This window comes from Pogona vitticeps, chromosome 1 (assembly GCF_051106095.1).
Source record: "Pogona vitticeps strain Pit_001003342236 chromosome 1, PviZW2.1, whole genome shotgun sequence".
NCBI lineage: Eukaryota > Metazoa > Chordata > Lepidosauria > Squamata > Agamidae > Pogona > Pogona vitticeps.
The window spans coordinates 34,332,829-34,354,671 of NC_135783.1; the positions used below are offsets into that span (position 1 = coordinate 34,332,829).

The following is a 21,843-nucleotide window of genomic DNA, read 5'->3' on the forward strand; positions in this document are numbered from 1 at the left end:
TATACTGTATATATATAGACACACACACACAATTTTTTAAATCATGCTATCCTGGTAATATCTTGTTTGGAATTTAATTGCTATAATTGTATTTTTTGTGATTTTATGCATGTTATATTGATGTATTTTTATCTATGTAAGCCGCCCCGAGTAGACATAGTCTAGAGGGGCGGGGTAAAAATCTAATAAATAAATAAATAAATTTAAGAATGCCTTACAGAGGAGATAAGTCTTTTTGTGATTGTGCTTCAACTCTGGAACATTCTTGCAGATGTAGTGCCTCTGTAGTATTTTCAGCAACAAGTATTTCTAATTAGCCTAACAATTTTAAATGATAATGTTGCCTCTGCTTGCTCTGTGGTTTTTAAAATTTTGTCTGCTTCACTACTTTGATTAACTATTGTTTTTGCACTGTACTGTATTTGCATTAGTGTGATCTACGTATTCTGTTCATACCTGCATACCATAGGCAGCATATGATTAGGTGTCCCCCTCCCCCAATTTTGGAATTAAGTGCCCCGTTCCTTGTGCTTCCCTTGCTTTGTAAAATTCCCTGTTTAGCTGAAGGGCAGTGTGGAAATAAATCATAATATTTTGATGGTGAGGTTAACTGAGCCTTGTGGCGCAGTGATTAAACTGCAGTCAAGATTCTGCTCATGGCCTGAGTTCAATCCTCATAGGCTCAGGTAGCCAGCTTGAGGTTGACTCAGCCTTCCATCCTTTCCTAGGATGGCAAAATGAATACCTAGTTTACTGGGGGGCAATGCGTAGCTTGCATAATTAAACTGTAAACTATTCAGAGAATACTTTAATTGCTGTAGGGCAGTGTATAAGCAGCACACTTTGCTTTAATGAAACAAACATTTCCTGAAATGAGCTATTTTAAAAGTGCATAAAGATTCAATTTTAGAAAGAAATATATACAAATTTGCTATCCACAATTAAATGAAACAAAAATAATTTTGCTTGGTTTGACTTGATTTTATTTTAAGAAAATAACCAAGAGATATTTTAAAAATTCAAAACCATTTTACATAAGAAATAATCCAAGATCAAATAACAAAATGTTCCAGTGAAGTACATGTTGGAAAAAAATCATAATGTGATCACCAGAGGACAGAGTGTGGGATTCTTTTAGAAATAGTTTGCTAGACAAGGGAATAACTGCCAAGCTTGAGTGCTATTTCCTCTCTTGTCTTAAATCTTTTAACTTAAGAGGAGCATTCTGGTCATGGAAGACTGTGGCTAATCATAGATACGAGATAGGAAATTATGGAGCTGCAGCACAGGGAATTTTAAAAAAGGAGGATGGAAAACCAGAATTAGATTTTACAGTTCTGTAATTTTGAACATCACACAAAATCATGGTTTACAAGTCAAAAGCAGAGTGAAGAAAGCAGAAAAGAGGAAGGAGCAAAGACCTAAACCTTTTACCAGCCAAGGCAGTCTTCTGTGTACTAAAATTTATGAAACAAATTACACTTTTATCCTTGATCACATTTAAAGTGGGTTCTCAAAAACAAGAGGTGTCATGGCATAGACGAATAAATTTGATTTGGCACAAGCTTTAGGTGAATGCAGTCGGTGCATGTGAGGAAGTGAGCAGCAATCTAGGAAAGTTTATGCCAAATAAAATTTATGAATCTTTAAACTGACACAAGATTGTTTTTGCTGCAGCAAACATGGCCACCTGCTTGGACACTGTGTTTTTTGAGTATAAAAGCCATATTATAACTGAATCATGTGAAGGACGCAGCAAGTGTAATCTGGGACTGTACCCTAATATTAGGCACAGAGCTGCCCCAGCCCCTGGATGTCTACATGTGAAGAGCGACACTAGTAGGACTGTACCACTTGTCTGTCATTATGCAACACACTCTTGTATGCTCTGTTAAACACAGTGGTTCTATTACAAGTTTTGTGCTGTATTAATAATAATAATACAGTTTAATTATTCTGTTGGAATATACATGTAATAACATTAAACAGAGTAAAGGGGAACAATAGCTTTTTTTAGTTTGCTACTAATAAACAGAATTGATATTCTATTCCAATTGGAAAGAGCATTTAATTTTTGCTTTATATGCTACCTACTGGTATGGATTTTTTTTAAAAAAAGCGTAACAAAACATCACATTGTATCAGAATTCCATAAACAACAATCAGTTCTCCCTAATAATACTATAGAATTTCAAAGATTTTTCCAAAAGCAAGGGGAATCCACCATTCATTCCTTGTCTTCTAGGGCACAAGTGCTTGCTTAACTGACTCAGGAACTCGAGAGGCATAATAGTCATGGTTTTTCAAGGCAGCAAGAACACCTCCTGAATTCATATGCTTAACCTCCTTGTTATAATGAAAGAAATTCCCATGAATATCTGTAAGTTTGCCTAGGGAAAAACAGACACCATTAGCTTTTATGAATATAGACAGAACAACTGTAAAAGTCCAGTATTACAGAACGGTTCAAGAAACTGGCCTCTCCTTTCCCAAAGCTTAATTATCTATGTTCATATGAATTTGTCCACAGTATAATCTCACACTATCACAACAGGAAAGCACATACTGTAACTTGAATGTATTACTAAGGAACATTAGTTCTGTGTCATGACAGACATATCAAGGAAACATAAGTCTGTGTCCCCGCCCCCCAACAATGTAAAACATTATTGAATTATATGGAAAATAAAAGCTACCTAAGGTATGCAGTTGGTTTGACCACATATTTCAACGAATAGTTGGGTGCATCTGAATGCATTCAACAAGTTTTGCTTCACTGCATGTTTATTTATTGGCACTAGAAAAATGTAAAACTTATATGCAATCTCTTCACTTGAACAACCAATTGCCAGTGTAAATGGAACTTAGATTTTAAAATCTCTTAAGGTAAACTTACTATTAACGTTCCCTCTAATTTTCATCCCCACTGGGCAAGACTCTGCCCCTGCACAGGGTTCTACTGTGACTGGAACCAGAGGGGCTGAATATGATTGCTGTGGGTGCGTGGAAGAGGAGGAGCCCTGTGTGGAGGGGGGCAGAGACACACAGGTGCGCATCTTAGAGGGAACCTTGCTTGCTATGTATTATTATAATGTATGTGTTATACAAATTGTCTAAAAGATCCTGTTCTCAACAGTATGGCACAACTCAGCTCAAGGCTGTGGCTTCCTTTAGGAAGAAATCCATATCATACTCCCCACTTCTGCAGTCCTTCTCCACCCATTGTCATGGGTCATTAACAGTGGTCTTTCTGGTGGGTGTGATCCTGATCTTTCTGGGGAGCGATGGAAGGGCAGCATAACAACCCATGAAAATGGGTGCAGGACTGCAGAGATGGGATTTTCACTTGCCTCCAGTCTTTGCCCATCTAAGGAGCCTATTCAGACCAGGGGGAAGTGAAACCAACATGGAGGATATATCAGGGTGCTGTCCTCTGAAGATGCCGGCCACAAAGACTGGCGAAACGTTAGGAAGAACAACCTTCAGAACACGGCCAAAGAGCTCAAAAAATTCACAACAACCAACAATATATCAGGGATCTTTTACCAACTCTCCTCAGACTGAAGAAGCTACTTGGATGAGTAGCAAAACATTTCAGCCTAATAAGAAAGAAGTCCAGTTGCCATGACTGAACTTCCACATAACCTCACCTGGATGACTGAGAATCTTCATAGATAGGACAATCTCAATTTCATTACTGTATTTTTATCTCCAGAAAAAGGTCATTCCTTCAGCTCCTTCAATTACTCACCTCCTACTGCATGCAAAATTGCCTCTGGAGCACAGGTATCCCATTTCTTGCATCCAGGACTAGCAAATACATAGGCAGAAGCTTTGCCTTCTACCAGTTGAATGATCTGATCCAAAGAATTCACAGTTACATCACACAATATAAGCACAATACTAAAAACAAGCACACATCACAAAACTTACAGTAAGCATTTCTGTATGCTTATCAGTGTTTCTGTATCATTAATTCATGTTATACTACTTTTACAGAGCACAATAACCACATTTCTCTGGGCAATTTACAAATGTATTAAGATTTGCAAATCCAATTAAACAATAATAAAGCAGCACAATATAGAATAACTTAAAACAGTATCAGTAGAAAAACAACAGAGCAGATAATAAAATACACTTAAACCACGAGCAAAAACCTAAGCAGTGTAGTAGAGGACTAAAAACACTGGAATAATTCTTAAAGTGCTTCAGAGAACAAAACAGGCCTTCAGCTGGTGCCAAAACACCAGAATGTAGCACCAGGTAAACTTCTCTGGGGAAGACATCTCATGAATGCTGCACCACCACAAAAAAATGTTCTTTCTCTTCCAGGCACCCATTTCACTTCTGTTGGTAGAGGCAAATCAGATGGCCTCAGATGATCATTTTAGGATCCTTGAACAGGATTTAACTATAGTTACAAGTCACAAAGTGATTTGCATGAGCTACACACAGGTCAGTGTCTTTACTTGTAGGCCACTAGCTATACAGTGGTGCCCCACATAGCGACGTTAATCCATTCCAGGATTAACGTCGCTATCCAGAAACATCGCTAAACGGAATGGAAAACCCCATAGAAACGCATTAAACTCCGCTTAATGCGTTCCTATGGGGCCAAAACTCACCGTTATGTGAAGATTCCCCATACGGCCGCCATTTTCGCCACCTCGGTAAGCAAGGGCAAGTGGCGAAAATACTGCAGGCAGCCATTTTCTTCCGGTGGCCATTTTGGAACTGCCGATCAGCTGTTTCCAAAACATCGCAATGCGAAGATCGGTAAGCGAAATGCTTACGGATCACCACAATGCGATGTTTTGGCATTCAAAACATCGCAATGCGATCACATTAGCAACTGCAAAAAACGCGTCGCTATGCGGATTCATCGTTAAATGGTGCACTCGTTAAGCGAAGCACCACTGTACATGACTTTTTTGGTGCTCGAGTATGTAAGCTGATAAACTCATGGGTTGAAGTACCTAGCTATGGAGCCATGGGCTGGGAGTTCAAAGCCTCATTATGCCTCCCAAGAGAGAAGCCAGCCAGGATCACCCAGACCGTGTATAGCTCTGGGTGGAATGTGGCCTTGAGCAATTTGTACAGAGCCAAAGTGCTACAAGAAGAAGCGACCGATAAATGAATTATTTATAGCTAGAAAACCCTGGGAAAGTCTGAATTCTCTTGATGGGACAATAATTATCATTAGAGCATATGTAGCAACCAGCTTCTGTGTAGACACAGTTTACTAAAATGACAATGATGATGTACAGTGCAAAATGAATATTTTATATAAAATTTGGGGCGTATGGATTTCTTGAAGCCCCTGTACCATTTCTTTTTCTGGGGAAAAGGGAAATTATACAGGTCACAGTGGTCCAGATGGAGGAGAGGAATTGGGCTGCTCTTTAAAGTTGCCCATCCAGTTCTCTCTCCCACCAAATATTTTTATATCCAAACTTCCACCAGATGGTGTTGTTTTTTGAGGGGGGGGGAGAGATACTTTCCCAGTCTTCTGCCCCCATGATATAAAGAAAAGCTACATGTGATAAAATCCCCACACTGATGTCACAGGGAAACTCTTGGAGTAGATGCCCTGAAGCACCGACCATGATGTTTGGTCTTTTACAACTGTATCAACTACTGTAAAAACAAAACAATTGTAGTCCCCATACCTTATTTCCTGCACCTCCAACTCTCACCACATTGTCAGGGTTCATTGCGCTAATGCAGTCGTTCACCAGCTTGCTGCTGTGTGATCGTGTGGTTGTGATTATATGCTTCCCAGCTGGCACCTCTTTCAGCTGAAATCCAAAAGCACCCAAACCTAGGACTCCCCAGATTGTCCTGCCGAGGACTGCATCTGCGCCTGCCTGTTGCAAAGATACAAGCATTCCAGAGATGATAGCTGCGCCTTTCTGTACAGCATTAAAAAGAGAGGATGGAGGTGGGGAAGTCAACATGGGTGGTAGGCCAAAATGCTACTGTTATGCTGCTGAAAGAATATAAACACTTCTTTCAGGTAAGTGGAACTGCAGCCTAATTTACGAGTATGTTTCTTCGCTACATGACTTAACAACAATCCCATCAAGTAGCAGTCCTACAGCTGGACCAAAATGGTCCCACTTGGTTACAAAACAGGGTCAGGCTAACCTCTATTTCCCCACATGTTGTGTAATCACCAAGAAACAGATTACACCAGATCACAAGTGGTCCAAACTGCAATCTGTGTCTCCCTTCAATCAAACCTTCAGTTAGACAGAGTAGGAATCAGCACAAGAGGAGGGAAAGAAAAAGTGAAAGAGAATGCAGAGTTAGGGAGAGGATGTTTAATTTTCAGAGGGTACATCTGTGATGTACTGTAACATTGGAGGAGCATGTTAATATACAGTTCAGGGTTAAAGAAGATACAGTATAACTAAAGAACTAATTGCTGCCCCGCAATTAGCATAGTATGTTTTACTACTGGGTTCCAGCCTGGTCAATAAAGTGTTGTTTCCTCTTTAGTCATACCCAGATTCCACAGATGGTGGCATCTAGTTTGCCATTTACAGAGCTGAGAATGCAGCCAATCCTGACTTATGCTGGGCTTCCTTTATTGCCTTTAGAAGCCTGTGGTGGTTCTGAGAGAACAGATGAGTAGAGACCAGGGGAAGGAAAGGTGGATGCAAAACACACATTCTGTCAAACCTTCTGCCATTCATTGTTTCACCAGTGTTTCTGCCTCAGTTGCCTAATTCAGATGAGGAATGAGGCGCTACTTCACACCAGCTGTTGATTTTACTACTACTCCCCTCATCTCTCACGACAAGTCAGACTATCCCTGAGGGCCAGCCAAGTTCTTTTCACACTTAAGGCAGGAAACATATCAGCCCAAATCCTCTTACTTATTTACACTAGCATATCACAAATGGTATCATTTTTGGAGCAGAATTGCCCTAAATAAAAAAAAATCACCATAGACATTATCAGTTGAGTGCAGATGTTATGCTGTTTGGGGTAGCTATCATGTTTCTCTGGAAATAAGACAGGGTCTTATATTAATTTTGCTCCAAAAATGCATTAGGGTTTATTTTCAAAGGATGTTTTATTTTTTCATGTATAACAATCTACATTTATTCAAATGCAATCAGGTCATCTTCTGGTTGCTGCACAATGGTAGAGGGCAGGGTTTCACTTAACTGAAGCTTATTTGGGGGGGTAAGGGCTTATATTACGAGCATCCTGAAAAATCATACTTGGGCTTATTTCCAGGTTAGGTCTTATTTTCAGGGAAATGGTATGTCAGAGGACATTGACCATTAAATAACTGAAAACTCGTTGCAGTTTCACAATACCCAAAATTTGCTGCTTGAGGCAAACACCTTATCCTGATTAATGGTGGGGACCCTCTGTATCCATACAAGGAAAAAGAATGTAAGTGTCCAGACTTCATGGAGGATTGTAACTTTCCAGGAAAACAACACATTTCCTACCTCGTAGTTATAGTAGGGTTGGTTAATGACTCCTGCAATGGCTTTTCCTTCATAAGCAATTCCAATAAGAACTGTGACATGGTCCAGAAGCCCTGAAAGAGATAAGTAATACCTGTCACTGCAGAAGGAGGGATATGGAAAATAAATTTCAATTAATCACACATAGAGAGAGATTTCTAACTTTCTGCTGCTGTTCCTTGTTTGGCTGTTAATGATCTCATATTCTAGCTATTCATCTGAGACAGATGAGAGTTAGCAAGCCAAGGAAGCCAAGGCACTGCCTCCGAGTGAACTGTGAGATACTAGACCCTTGTTTGGCTGCTAAACAAACTGGCATGAGCCGCCAAACCAGCGGTTCATGACCATCTCTACTTAGAACATTATATTAAAAATGTTGTATTTATCTACTTGCATTCTATTTCTTCTAAAATAGAATTTAAGTTGGTGGGAAATGTATTGGCAGGTAAAAGTAGAGAATTACCATATAGGGTGATATGATCCTTCGGATAATCTGGACCCAAGCTGTTTAGGGATTTATAAGTAATAACCAGCACTCCGAATTGGGCTGAGAAACAGGCTAGCAGCCCATGAAGCTGTTGTAATAAGGGAACTATGCGCACTCTGTAACTACCAGCAGTCTACAGTTTGGCTGCAAGCTTCTGAACCAACTGAAGTTTTCAGCCAGCTGGACTGCAATCCTCACCCTTCCCAATCATTATGGTGAATCATCGAATTAGCTGAGAAGGATTAAAGTTGTAGCTCAACTCATAGACTGAGTGATGAGTTAGTATTAGGGAGAACTAAATCCAAATCTATACTGAGGAACAAAGCTTACTGAATGACCTTAGGACAGTCCCTGTCTCTCAGACTAACCTATTTTACAGGGTTGTTGTGGAGGTGTGGAATAGAAAGAACCATGTATACGCTCTTCAGCTTCTTGCCAAAAAGATGGAATATACAAACAAATACATACATTTTGGTCAATTTTAAATTTAAGAATGTAAGCAGAATTAGTTCTGCTTTATACAGAACCCTTCCACAACAGAAACTGATTTTTTAAATTTTTTTTCTGTGGTGGACACACACAATTAAGGTAACAGAGAGTCCTGATCAATTAACAAAGAATGAAAGAGCCAACAAGCTACTTTCCATTTGTAGTGCAATTTCTATTGTATTACCAAGGACAACCTTCTACTGATTTTCAGGTTACCATGACCCCTTACCTGTCCAATTGTCATGGGTGAATATCACACACAGGTTTTTATTACTACTGCTAATAATAACTAACTAACTACCTCAAGGTGGTTATGTGTTCATTCAAAACAAGAGAAAATTCTCAAACCTTCAGTATATTCTTTGGTTCCATCCAGAGGGTCGACCCATACCACAAGCTTTGAAAAGAAACAAAAACAAAGATAGGAGAACATAGCTAGTGGGAAAGAAGCAAAGATTGATGATCTTGCCCTCCACCATGCGGTGATACCTGAATATACCTGCTCACTCTAACAAGACTTAGGCATTAACTCGCTATGTCCCCAGTCATTACTGATTTGAACCTTTCCTCTGTACCGTGGTCTCCCTTTCACACCTTTCAAAAGCCCAGGAAAGTATAAGTTTATAGGTGGAGCCTGGAAAAGGTTTTAATTTTGGATGAGGATGAGGATGAGGATTGTTTTATTATTATTATTATTATTATTATTATTATTATTATTATTATTATTATTATTATTATTATTATTATTATTATTATTATTATTATTATTATTATTATTATTATTATTATTATTATTGGTAAGGTAAAGGTTCCCCTTGACAATTTTTGTCCAGTCGTGTTCGACTCTAGGGGGCGCTGCTCATCCCCGTTTCCAAGCCACAGAGCCAGCGTTTTGTCCGAAGACAATATTCCGTGGTCACATGGCCAGTGCGACTTAGACACAGAACGCTGTTACCTTCCCACTGAGGTGGTCCCTATTTATCTACTTGCATTTGCATGCTTTCGAACCGCTAGGTTGGCGGGAGCTGGGACAAGTGACGGGCGCTCACTCCATCATGTGGATTCGATCTTACGACTGCTTGATCTTCTGACCCTGCAGCACAGGCTTCTGCGGTTGAGCCCACAGTGCCACCACGTCCCTATTATTATTATGTGCCTTTAAATCCATTCTGAGGTTTACCAACCCTTTTCAGAGTTTTCTAGGTACAGTACTTAGAAGTGGCTTACCATTCCCTTCTTCTGAGGGCCCCCTCAGACTGTGCAGCTTGCCCAAGGCCACAAAGGCCGGCTCTTTTGGGATATACAGTGAGGAGTCAAAACTCCCAACTCTCCAATTTTCTAATAAGTCTTCCCAGTATTCTCCATGGGAAAAAGATTTTTTTTTATGGAGAAAGAGGTTGCCTACGTCTAGTAGAGGCAAATACTGTGAAAAGCATTCACTAAATATTCTGGGATTTCAAGTCCCAGAAACTGACTTCCTCCAAGTGTAGGGCAATGAAGACTGCCTAAGTAAGCTGGGTACCTGACTGCAGAGCCAGAGATTCCCCTGTGTGTCTTCCAGGTCCACAGTTAGCTTGTATGGCCTTGGGCAAACTACAGAGTTCCAGGATACCCCCAGTTCCAGAGAATGGTAAACCACTTCTACCCTGTTTCCCCAAAAACAAGACAGGGTTTTATATTAAGTTTTGCTCCAAAAAACACATTAGGGCTTATTTTCAGGGGATGTTGTATTTTTTTTCATGTACAACAATCTACATTTATTCAAATACAGTCATGTCATGTTCTGGTTGCTGCACAATGGTGAAGGGCGGGGTTTCACTTAACTGGGGCTTATTTTGGGGGTAGGGCTTATACAATGAGCATCCTGGAAAAACATACTAGGGCTTATTTTCAGGTTACATCTTATTTTCGGGAAACAGGTAACTAACTACTCTATACCTAGGAAACTTTGGAAAGGGTCACCATAATTCAGAATTGACTTGAGGGCAGGGTAGGTAAAAAAAAATCTATGACTTTTTAAAATTAAATTGATTTAAATCACTATTTTTAAAAAAAATTACAGATTTTTAAATTTTAAATTGTCAAAAATTCTGATTTAATTATTTAAATTGTGATTGTAATCAATTTGATTTAAATCAAATCCACCCTGCTTGAGGGTGTGCAATTTGTATTCTTCTTCTTCTTTTGGTAGTGGAGGCCAGAATGCTTGCCTCTTTACTGTTTTTTGCTGAAGGAACAAAACTGTGTCAGGTTGGTGATGATCTTAAGAGACAGAAAGACAGTGCCTGGAGTAGCTCTGGATGTCACCATTGCCAGCACGCAGACACCGAAACATTATTTCCAATAAAAGCTGATAAGCAGTAATTTACTGTAAACAATGAGAACAGAGGGATATTCCTTGTAGGTGGAACTACCAGGGAAAATATACCATGCGTGGCTGGAAAGCAGGGTAGATGTGATTTAAAACAAATTGATTTAAATCAATATTTAAATTTTTAATAAAAATTTAATAAAATTGATTTATATCAATATTTAAATTTTAAAAATAGGATTTTTTGTCAATTTAAATTTTAAAAATCAAGATTAAATTAAATAAAAAAATTAAATCAATTTGATTTTTTAAATCGATTTTTATCCATCCTGCTGGAAGGTACTTGAAAATGTGACCCAGCGATTGCCGTTGAAGCATGAGGGTATGGATATGGAAAAAGGACTCAATGGCCAACAGAGGGCAGAATCTCTACGCAGAAGAAAACTGGCATGAATTTTAACACAGCTGCCGAGATTCTGCAATTTGATGAACAAGCTGCTTGCTGTATAAATGGTACCCCAGTGATATTTAGGGATAATCACATTTTCTCTCTTCAGCAACAGCTGAAGCAGCAGGTAGCTTATTCCCCCAGGAACAGGGAGTACCCTGTCCAAATACCCCTTTGCCTGCTCTGTAAATAACACTGGGTCCAAATGTGCATGCCCTGTCCGCTCTTACATGCATCTGAATGGCAAAGAAGCAGCAGGGGTTTCTCTTACCTCTTCTGAGGATCAAACTATGTAGTATGAAATATACAGTATGTTAAACACATATGTAACTTAAAATCCTTTTTTTTTTTCATTCTGAATGGTAAGTATGCTCACTGCTGACCTGACCAAGAATATCCCCACCACATCCCATTTTACTGTAGTTTTTATTTTAAAAATTGTGGAGATGCCACAGGAGTCAGATTTCGTTGGCAAAACTAGAGATTCTCCCTCATTTTAACTCTTAGGTGAGGTCTCCAGTTTTATTAATAAAGGCCCAGAGAGGGAACTAAGCACTAGATTGGTGCAGAACATGTTTACCATAAAGTTAAGGAGAAAATGAACTGATAATAATAAGCATTTAATTTGACTTTTACTGTCTCCATATTTCAGCACAACTGAGAGAAATTCCTGCCTCTCCCACAAGGTTCCCCCACTGTAGAGAAGGAAGAAGGTACCCTGTTTCCCCGAAATTAAGACAGGGTCTTATATTATTTTTTGCTCCAAAAACCACATTAAGGCTTATTTTCAGGAGATTTTTTTTCATGTACAACCATCTACATTCATTCAAACGAAGTCATGTCTTCTTCTGGTTGCTGCACAAGGGTGGAGGGCGGGGTTTCACTTAACTGGGGCTTATTTTTGGGTTGGGCTTATATTACGAGCATCCTGAAAAATCTAGGGTTTATCTTCAGGTTAGGTCTTATTTTGGGGGAAACAGTGTACGCTGGCAGGGGACACAAACAGATGTAAGCCACTCAGTTTATGGATTCCTCTCTCCATGTTAACCTCTGTGGTAAAATAATTCAGTTTAGCATTTTTTTAAAATTCCAATAAGGCCTGTGAGAACAGGACATGTGAGGAAGGGGAGAAGACTCCCACGCAATCCCCAACTGCAGCAGGACTGGCTTAACATGTTTTGAAACAATACACATTTATCCCAGGGCAGTGGTGGTGAACCTTTTTTGGGCTTGCTTGCCCAAAATGGAGGGGGGGAAGACAGTGGGTGGCGTGCTGCCGCCATGATAGTGGCGGCGATGGACCCGGACCCAGAAGACTGGAACTGGAAGTGGCAGTTTAAGGGTGAATCATGGTGATGGACCCGGAGGACCTGGAAGTGGTGGCAGAAGGGGGAATCCCAGCTGTAGCCACCTCATGAAGTTTGGCTGCGCAGGGGGGGCAGGGGGTGTAGTGACCTATGGTTCGCGTGCCAGCTGTGGCACGCGTGCCATAGGTTCGCCATCACTGTCCTAAGGGGAAAACACATTCACCAACAGGACAATTATGTCCAAACAGTTAACTGCACCTGTGCCCCTTCAGTGAGAAATAAACTGCTGTTCTTCTCCACTTTGCCCCCAGACCAAAATGGGGGACACATGATGCTCCATATTCCTGTCCATCAAGGAAGAGATGATGTTTCATAAAGGTATGGCCCCAGGAGGACACACACTTCTATATTCTCCTCATTCTTTCTTCCATGCAACCCATGAAACAAACAAAAAATCAACTGAGAGGTTCCAGTTGTAATTTATCCTAGCCAAGCATGAGCACTCTAGGACAGCAGTGGGCAAACCTTTTTGCTGCTGAGATGAACATGAGGCACTGGGTTATAGACACACGCCCTCCTCACAGTGACCAACACTCTTAACAACCCACCAATATCTTTTCAGTAGGCTTTTGGGGACACAACAGTACTTCAGAATTGGCATGGTAAGATAGTTCTCTTTCTGCACTGCCATCCCCAGAACAACCACAGAAATGCCAAGATGGAGATGGCAGTTTGGGACCTGGAGTGGTCCACACACAAGGCTGTTGAGGGCCATCTGCAGGCCACCGGATGCCATATGTGCTCCGAGGAATATCTAGTTGGAACCCTGAAAGCACAGATTTAACAAACAAACATTCATTTTTTGACAAACATCTCATTCGACACACCTCTTCCTCTTTGATGGCAGAATACTGCTGTGGGCAGGGTTTCTTCAGTATCTCCTCACACTGGCCATCCTCAAGTAAATCTTCATCTACTTCTTCAGAGGGAAGATCCTGTTTAAAAACAGCAATGAGAACAAAATGCACATCTGATGTGAATACTGCCAACTCACCACGGCAAGTTAAGTATTAATTTCAAGCTGCCCACTCATAGAGAAGCTTCTTGAAGCTGGGCAAAGATTGAGGTGTCCCTATGTTCTTACCACCAGTGTCTCAAGTGTGTGTCAGTAACAACTTGCAACCAATGTGTAGAAGCAGATGGTTAGATTTTGCAGGGTGGGGAAATTATATTTTTGTGTATTTATTTTCAAGACTGTCTTAGAGGGGCTTGTAATTGGCCAGGATGGCTCCTTAAGCCTAGCAGAAAACCAATGACTGTTCATACATATATTTATTAACAAGCTATTTAGGCACTGAACCTTTTTGTCACATCAGATCATTAACAAACAGATCACCCTCCCCACCAAATACCCAGTAGAGGAGTGGGCTACTTCCAAAGGTGGTAGGTTCTCCCTCACGTTTTAAACAGAATGACTGTTTATGAATGACTTGCCTGTCAGGAATGAATGACTTGCCTGTCAGGAATCCTTTATCTATGGATTTTCTGCATGGGCAGTGGGTTGGACTCAGTGGGCCTTGGGGTCACTTCCAGTTCTCCTTTGCTATAAATTTTTATTTGCCAAAATAACAATTTTATTAACAGAACATGTTTTAGCCCAATTTTATCTAACCTTGCTAAATTTATTTATTTATTTATTTTTATTTAACTTATATGCCGCCCACACTACCCAAAGGTGTCTGAGCAACTTGCAACAATTTAAATTTGATAAAAAGATAAAACAATTAAAATACAATTTAAAATACAGTACTCTTAAAAAATTACCATCAGGACCCACAGTTGATATTATTTCAATTAAAAATCTTCTGGAACAGGCAGGTTTTGACGTGGCGCTGAAATGTCATCAATGTCGGGACCAGACAAATCTCCTTTGGGATGGCGTTCCATAGTCTGGGGGCAGCTGCTGAAAAGGACCTTTGCCTACAAGCCATCCCTCTCACCTCCTTGAGGGATGGCTCTTTCAAAAGGGCCCCCTGGGAAGATCTTAACTGCCGGGTAGGTTCATATGGAAGGAGGAACTCCTTTAGGTATCCAGGACCCAAGCTGTTTAGGGTTTTATATGTCAAAACAAGCACTTTGAATTGGGCCCGGGCAGTGACTGGTAGCCAATGTAACTTAAACAGAATCTGCCTGATGTGTTCCCTCGTCGCCCCACCACTCACCAGCCTCACAGATCAATTCTGGACCAGCTGCAGTCGCTGGACCATCTTCAAAGGTAGCCTCACATACAGCGCATTGCAGTGATCTATATGAGATTTTACCAATGCATGCATAACTGTCATGAGACTCCGCTTGTCTAGGTAGGGCCGTAGCTGGCATAATTTCTGCAGCTGAATAAAGGCGTCCCTGACTACCGAGTCCACCTGGGCTTCCAGAGTCAGACTCGGGCCCAGGAGCACCCCCAGGCTGCAGACCCCATCCCTTAGGGGGAGTGCAACCCCATTCAGGGCAGGGAAATGGCCCTCTAGCGTATCCGGTGAAGCACCCTCTAACAGCACTTCCGTGTTGTCTGGATTGAGTTTCAATTTATTAACCCTCATCCAGTCCATTATCAGGTCTAGACACGAGTTCAGCACAGAAACCACCTACCTGGATTGGTGGAAAATGAGAGTAGGTTGTCCAATTTTAGCTCTGCATGCATCAAAGGAAAAGAGAATGGGGGGAAATCTGTGGCTTTTGCAAAGATGTCAACAAGCATGCTTTAGAGCAGCAGTCCCTAACCTTTTTGGGACCGTGGGCCGGTGGGGGGAGGTTCCGGGGGGGCAGGGGCACCCAGTGCTCGTGGTGCGTGTGTGTCACCCCCGCATATGACATGTCCACTGGGTGAGTGGGCAGAGATCCGTCTTTGTGGCCCAGTTCCGGCAAGCCCACGGACCAGCAGCAGGCTGTGGACCAGGGGCGGGGACCCATGCTTTAGAGGACACCCACATAAATACCAGCATAAATGCTCAAAGACAAAACAGCAGCCAACCCAAACCAAGAAGCAATAATGAATCTATTGCCGGGTTTCAGAGTCCTCACCTCTTCCCCTATGATTGTCACCTTGGGAAATTTCCGTGCCAAGGAAGAACAGATGCTCATCTGGACAAGTCGGTCAGCTTTGGTCTGCAGGTCATTAGCTCCACACTGTCAGGGGGAAAAAAAACCCAATATGCTGACAATCACAAAGCAAAACCAGCTGTCAGAGGGACTGTCCTCTGTCTTCCTGTTGCCACTGGGAAGAGATGGATATACATGAAAACCCTAAATCTATTATTTTCCAATGTTTCATCTGTCTTTAAGTATTTCAGAATAGCATGTTGGCACGTATCATTTCATTTAATGATATCTGGTAAATGTTTCAGACCATTCTACTAAGGCACAATGTCCCAAACAAGAAATTGGTTACTCATTTCTGGCTCGAGAGACAAAGGTTTTTTCATCCACTAAACATGGATGCTTTTTGATATCATTGTTTTAAAAAGAAATTATATAAAATCAGAATCAGAAATACAGAGCAACATTAAAGTTCTGGACTTAAAAGATGATCAAGAAGCCTAATTATGTATGAAAAACAGTGTAGTATATCGGTTACAGTAATTAGGGAAACTCATCTTGAAATTCCACTTAACAATGAGGCTCCCTGGGTGATCTTGAGCCCGATGCAGGACTCTGGGTTTTTTCAGATCCCCGGTTGCCCAGCCAAATAGAAACTTTTCATTTCAAAGGAAGGCAAAACAGGAAATTGCATAACTCCTGGACTTCTTTGCTTAAGGACTGGGCTATAACTCTAAAACCATGCAGCCTGCACTTTTCCTAACTTGCTTATAAGAAAAATGCCAGGAAAAATCCATCTGACATGAACTTTTGGGACTCCAAGTTTTTTGCACTAACAAGACACTGCTGTAAGCCTGACTAAATGGGCCCTGATCCACGAAAGCTAGCACAATTTCTTTAGCAGTCTATAAAGGTGTCATTTACTCCCGCATTTGAGCCACTGAGTCAGTATCTTTGAGCAAAACCTATGTCATGACAGGATTGTAAGGATACAGTAAGTGTTCTACACCTAGAATGTGATAATAAAATGGCAAGCAGGAACAGATGTGGGGAGTGTTTTCAAAACACTATACCCAAGCAACCAGCCAGTGGGTGATCTCAATATAACAGGCACTATATTTTAAATAAATAACATAACATAACATAAATGTACTTACTAGTGAGTAGGCCCTACTGTCAAGGATTGTGCTTTGATCAGTACAGGTTACCATCCTATACCTGCTTAGCTGGCAGTAATCCCCACTGAACCAAATAGGGCTTATTTCTGAGTAGACATACATACATAGGGCCATGCTAAGAGTTACCTTCTCCACAATACCCAGATCGCCTCCGGCCATTACTTTCCTGACAATTGTTCCAGCTTTATTAGCAATGGAATATGCTGAGGCCACAAGACGCATAAGCACACATGGATTCGAAGACATGTTTCCTACACCGAGGAATAAAAGAGAAGAGATAAATTTTCTAAATGCCATTGTCATCTAAGCATAGGTTGTCTGGCATAATAATGCTCAACCGGGGGAGGGGGGAGGTAGAGAATGAAGGGGAAATCTCATTATATCAGGATAAGACAATATTTTTACAGAAGTCAACATCAAGAGAATATGGCTCTTCGAATACTAAAGCCACATCCGTTCTGCAACATTTTTGTCCTGAACTCCCTAGAGAGGAGAAACAACTTAAATCACTATCTAAAAGTGCTAAAACAATTGGCTGATCATGCTAATAAATTAGTGAAAACCAACCTGTCCCAAACTAGTGCCAGATATGAGACTACACCTTCTACCATCCACATCAAGATTATATTTGCAAAGCATCCTGGAGCTGAGGCCTTGCCTGGCCCCCTCTCCAATGCCCTGCTGTCGCCGCCACATTCTTCTGCCTTCCTTCTTTCCCGCCTGTGAGGTTATTGGTAGGCCTCCAGTCATAAGTGTGCACTACAGCAATGAGAGGATATCACCTTCCCCTCGTACCACCTATGGTGTTGCAATGAGCAAACCAGTACAATGACGAGCTAAGATGCAAAAGATGCAGGAAGCCCACTGGCATCTGAGGCCAGCAAACACAGTCTTGCCAATATCTGAAGAATTGGAGCCTCATATACAGTATTGGCAGAAGTCCCATTGCTTAGAACAATAACTCACAACTACAAGCCCACTGAATCAATGGAACTGAAAGAGGAGCTGACCATCAAATCCCCACTGTTTCAATGGCCCTACTGTAGTATTATGCTAAGCAACAGGGTTTCAATCATTGTTCAAGCTTCAAGCTAATGTACAGCATAATGCCACTGTTTTCCACCAAAAACCTTAATCATCATAGCTACAGGAAGGGGTTAATAATCAACAACATGAAAATCTGAGGTCCCATACAAAAATATGATATCCACGATGCTTCGCGAGAGGGCAAGGCAAGAGCCTACAGTTTTAAGATGAATGTCACACATCCTCCTTCCACCAAATATCTTTTTTTTTTCATGTAGGTAGGTGTGTCAGTGTGCTTCAGCCAAAATCACAGTGTCTAGAGCAGGTATTGACCATGTGTGTGTCCCTTCAGATATTGCTGGACTGCAATTTCATCATCCCACATTGTAGGCTAGGCAAACTAGGGCTTGATGGGAACGACCATCTCTGGAGGGCCCCAAATCCCCCAAGCCTGCTCCTCATGCCCTATAGGTAAAGGTAAAGGCTCCCCTTGACAATTTGTCCAGTCATGTCCGACTCTAGGTGACGGTGCTCATCTCCATTTCCAAACCATAGAGCTACCATTTGTCCGCAGACAATCCTCCGTGGTCACGTGGCCCTATAAAGACTTACAAATGCACTCCAAATCATAAGGCATTTATTCTGTTTACCTTGTTAAGTAAGGGCTGTCAAAGAGGGGGCAAAATGTCCAGCTCCTCTTTTCTCCTACTTCATCTATTCATCAAAAGGGAGCACAGTGCTATCTGGAATTCTCATCCAAACCTCACCAGTAAAAACCACTTTTCAGGAAACTTCTTAGTTGCAGGAATTCTTAGAAGTCTTTTAAGAAATCTACTTTGCTAGTAGAGCTTTGTTTCTGAGCTATTTTTCCTCTCTTTGCCTGCTAATTGATTGCAAATTGAAAGCTTCTGGCTGGAAACCTGTGCATACTGAAATGAATGTCATGGGAAGTGCCATAACACTAAACTCTACCCCCACAACAAATCAAAACAAAAATTAATCATGCTTTCAGATGGCAAAAAAAACTTCGCACATGAAGTCTCAGATTTTGCTTCTGAAGAGACAGAAATGTATGTTATATGGTCAGTTGGGAAAATCCCAATAATGTCAATAACAAATCAAGTATGTTATGGAGAAGAAGTGCTTTATCTAGCCTTCTATGCACTCGTTGAGATGAACACAACATTCAGCATGCACAAAACTGGACTGCACAATGACGTTTTGGGAGATCACCACTACTGCATATTCTCTACCTAGAGAACTGTGGAAAAAGTTGCCATGAGTCAGAATTGAATTGACAGCACATGACCACGATGATATGCAGATATGCAGATCTGTTGCTCAAAGTCTGCCTTTACCTAATGACATAAAAAGAGTGAAAGCAGTGAGTTTTAGCTGCTCTAATAAGTCTACATGAAGGATAGCCATATCAAACTCTACTCCACCATAAGCTGCACATGGTAACTTGTGACACCTTTCCGTTTCTATGTGGGATTCTACATGCTTTCATAATAGTGAACACATGATCGGTCTCACAGAGGCTGGAAACTATCATATAAGTTTTAATCATTAACTAAAATGTTCACAGTATTGCTGTGGAAAAGAGAAAAGGCTGAATATTTCCTTCTGGTTGGTAGAGGAAAAGTCAAGAACTGGAACACTTAGAATGAGTTTCATCATTTTGTAAAAGAAATCTTCAAGCGTTTCCTTTGTTTGCCTTTTCTGTTTTCTCAATAGTATCATTTACCTTTGCTCCAGTTATGTAACCAACTGCTTTTTTGTTTTAAACCAGAACCTCCTACCCCAATTCCTGTTACAAATTTTACAACCTATAAAGGTTTGTTAATCCTGTTCCACCAATAAATGCTTTGCTCTTGCTCTTTCTGTAAAAGAAAAAAAGACATCCAAAAATTTCAATGCATGTTTCATTAGCTTGCATGTGGAAGATAAAAAGCAGAACTGTTGTGCAAAAAAACAGATTACGAATTAACTGCTGCATACAATCGTAACAGCGTTTTAGGCACGTGAAAATTTTTGTGGGCATTCCACTTCTGTGGCTCAACCTCTTCCCATTCTGTATACATGGAGAAGAACCTAATCCTACCCCAGGACTAAGCCAGGCTGAATCCCTGACAAGTGTGCAAAAGATTGTGGAGGAAATACAAGGAAATCTTGGCCTTTAACTAAATCTGCCAAAACAGCTGCTCTGGACACATCATGAGGGTCTGATCATACATTACATATATTGTTTGAAATCAGTTCAATGGGAAATTACTCTACTCTCCTTCCATAATTGTATGTGTGTATATTAGTGTAGCAGCTGATGCTTCTTTTCATTTTGGTCACTTTTTAACATGACAGTTACATTTCAGTTTCCTTTAACAAATTGAAAAATAGTATACTGTATCTGACTCTCCTGTTCTCTATTTCCTTCTCACAACCATCCTGTAAGGTAGGACAGGCTGAGTGTGACTGGCCCAACGTCACCAAATGAGTTTTGTGGCTTATTAGGAACTAGATCTGAAAAGGCCCAATCCAACCACCTTAATGTGGGTGGGTGGGTGTTTGCCACTTTACAGTTCTGTAGAATTTCCATACAACCCAAAAATATTTAAATAGGGTTTTTTTTAGCATTGCAAAGACAAATACAAGTACTAAGAATCCCCTAGTAGGCAGTGTAAACAGCAACATAACACAATGAGCATACGGATAAGGCACCATAGAAATCATCCACTTCCAAGGACCCATAAAAGCCTGTACTCTTTAAACACGAATTGCAGCGCAGTCCTATGAATCTCCACTCAAAAGTAAGCCATGCTCAGTTTCGTGGGGTACACAGGATTACAACCTTACCCACTCTTTCGGTTACACAATCGGGCTGACTGGAGTGGGAAAATATCGAATTTTTCTCATCAAATTCATCTTTCCATGATCAAGGCAAAAGAGCACAGAACCTTTTGTCCTCCAGATGGTAGTTCAACTCCAACCCCCATGAACCACAACTGTCAGAGATGATGATAGTGATCATCTAACAATCTCTGGATCCCCTTCCCAATGTACTCATTCTGAACTGTGATTATAATTGTGTCAGTCTCAAGGAGCAGTTATTCCTCCACATTCCCTCATCCAAATTATAATAATACGACCTTGGGCGAGCGACTAGAAACGACGCCATCTAGATAAAACGGCGAAATAAACAAAATTCATTTTAAATCCCGCAATTCTCTCCCTCGAATACAAGGCTACTGAAACCAAATGCATCCTTCCGCTCCCCATTCTCGTTCATCTTATCTGCAAATACCAAAGGCAGGCGATCTGTGAGTCAAACGGGGGGAGTCTGAAGAATAGATGAAAGTAACCCGGCTCAGCTTCCAGCTCCAAAAGCAGGTACACCTTTTGGACTACCGGAGGCCGAGCGTCCCGCGACTTCCTCCTCGCCTTACTTTCCCCGTCTTCCGACCGGCACCTGCTGGGTCCTAAGGCCGGCAGAATCACTCAGCCTGAGCACAGAGTGTTGTTCTCTGAAGATGCCGGCCACAGAGACTGGCGAAACGTTAGGAAGAACAACCTTCAGGACACGGCCAAGGAGCCGGAAAAATCCAGAACCACCGCTCAGCCTGAGTTTAAATATTCGCATGTCCTGGTTACAGCTGAAAGCTATCTTTAGGGTTCTTCACTACATTTGATCAGGCATCCATGTTGTAAAATTAAAGTTGGCTAGAGACAAAGGAAGAAGTCCCAAGAAAATCTCGCCCCGACGGCCTGATCCAGAGATTAGTTCCATAAGGATTGGAAAAGGATTGATAGTACTCATTTTTTTTTTACCTGATATTTCTGGTGTGCACGCCTAAAGTGACTAGGTATATAGTCACACTTACAAAATTAGGTCTCTCATTGTATGCAGCAAGCCACGCAACAACGCAACTGTTTTTACCCAACTTTTCAATTGTGTGCGACAAGTTCAAAAATTGTTTTGCTGGGGCCAAACGTTTTACTGCCACCCGGATACGC

At 41.1% G+C, this 21,843-nt stretch overlaps 1 protein-coding gene across 4 annotated transcripts; it reads right to left on the reverse strand.

Moving 5' to 3' along the window:
- Positions 1 to 960: 960 nt before the first annotated feature.
- Positions 961 to 21,303, reverse strand: BPNT1 (3'(2'), 5'-bisphosphate nucleotidase 1). Of its 4 annotated transcripts, XM_020808460.3 has the most exons (10): positions 21,134 to 21,267; positions 19,635 to 19,715; positions 16,933 to 17,057; positions 15,614 to 15,718; positions 13,420 to 13,527; positions 8,815 to 8,863; positions 7,473 to 7,564; positions 5,673 to 5,870; positions 3,752 to 3,857; positions 961 to 2,390 (listed from the first exon to the last, which is right to left on the reverse strand). In XM_020808460.3, exons 3-10 carry the CDS (start codon positions 17,050 to 17,052, stop codon positions 2,242 to 2,244), a joined length of 927 nt encoding a protein of 308 aa, XP_020664119.3. In that variant the 5' UTR covers positions 17,053 to 17,057; positions 19,635 to 19,715; positions 21,134 to 21,267; the 3' UTR covers positions 961 to 2,241. The 4 variants fall into 4 exon arrangements, with proteins under 4 accessions (XP_020664119.3, XP_020664118.3, XP_078239091.1 ...); XM_020808459.3 differs by lacking the exon at positions 19,635 to 19,715 and having other exon boundaries at positions 21,134 to 21,303; XM_078382965.1 differs by lacking the exon at positions 19,635 to 19,715 and having other exon boundaries at positions 20,686 to 21,300.
- Positions 21,304 to 21,843: the final 540 nt, after the last annotated feature.

Bases quoted from the DNA above. Each gene is read 5' to 3' on its own strand.
- BPNT1 (XM_020808459.3), bottom strand. From the start codon at position 17,052: ATGTCTTCGAATCCATGTGTGCTTATGCGTCTTGTGGCCTCAGCATAT. The intron at 15,719-16,932 runs GTAACTCTTAGC...TCCCCCTGACAG, and splicing joins ATCTGGGTATTGTGGAGAAG to TGTGGAGCTAATGACCTGCA. The intron at 3,858-5,672 runs GTATGGGGACTA...TCTTTGGATCAG, and splicing joins TTGGAGGTGCAGGAAATAAG to ATCATTCAACTGGTAGAAGG.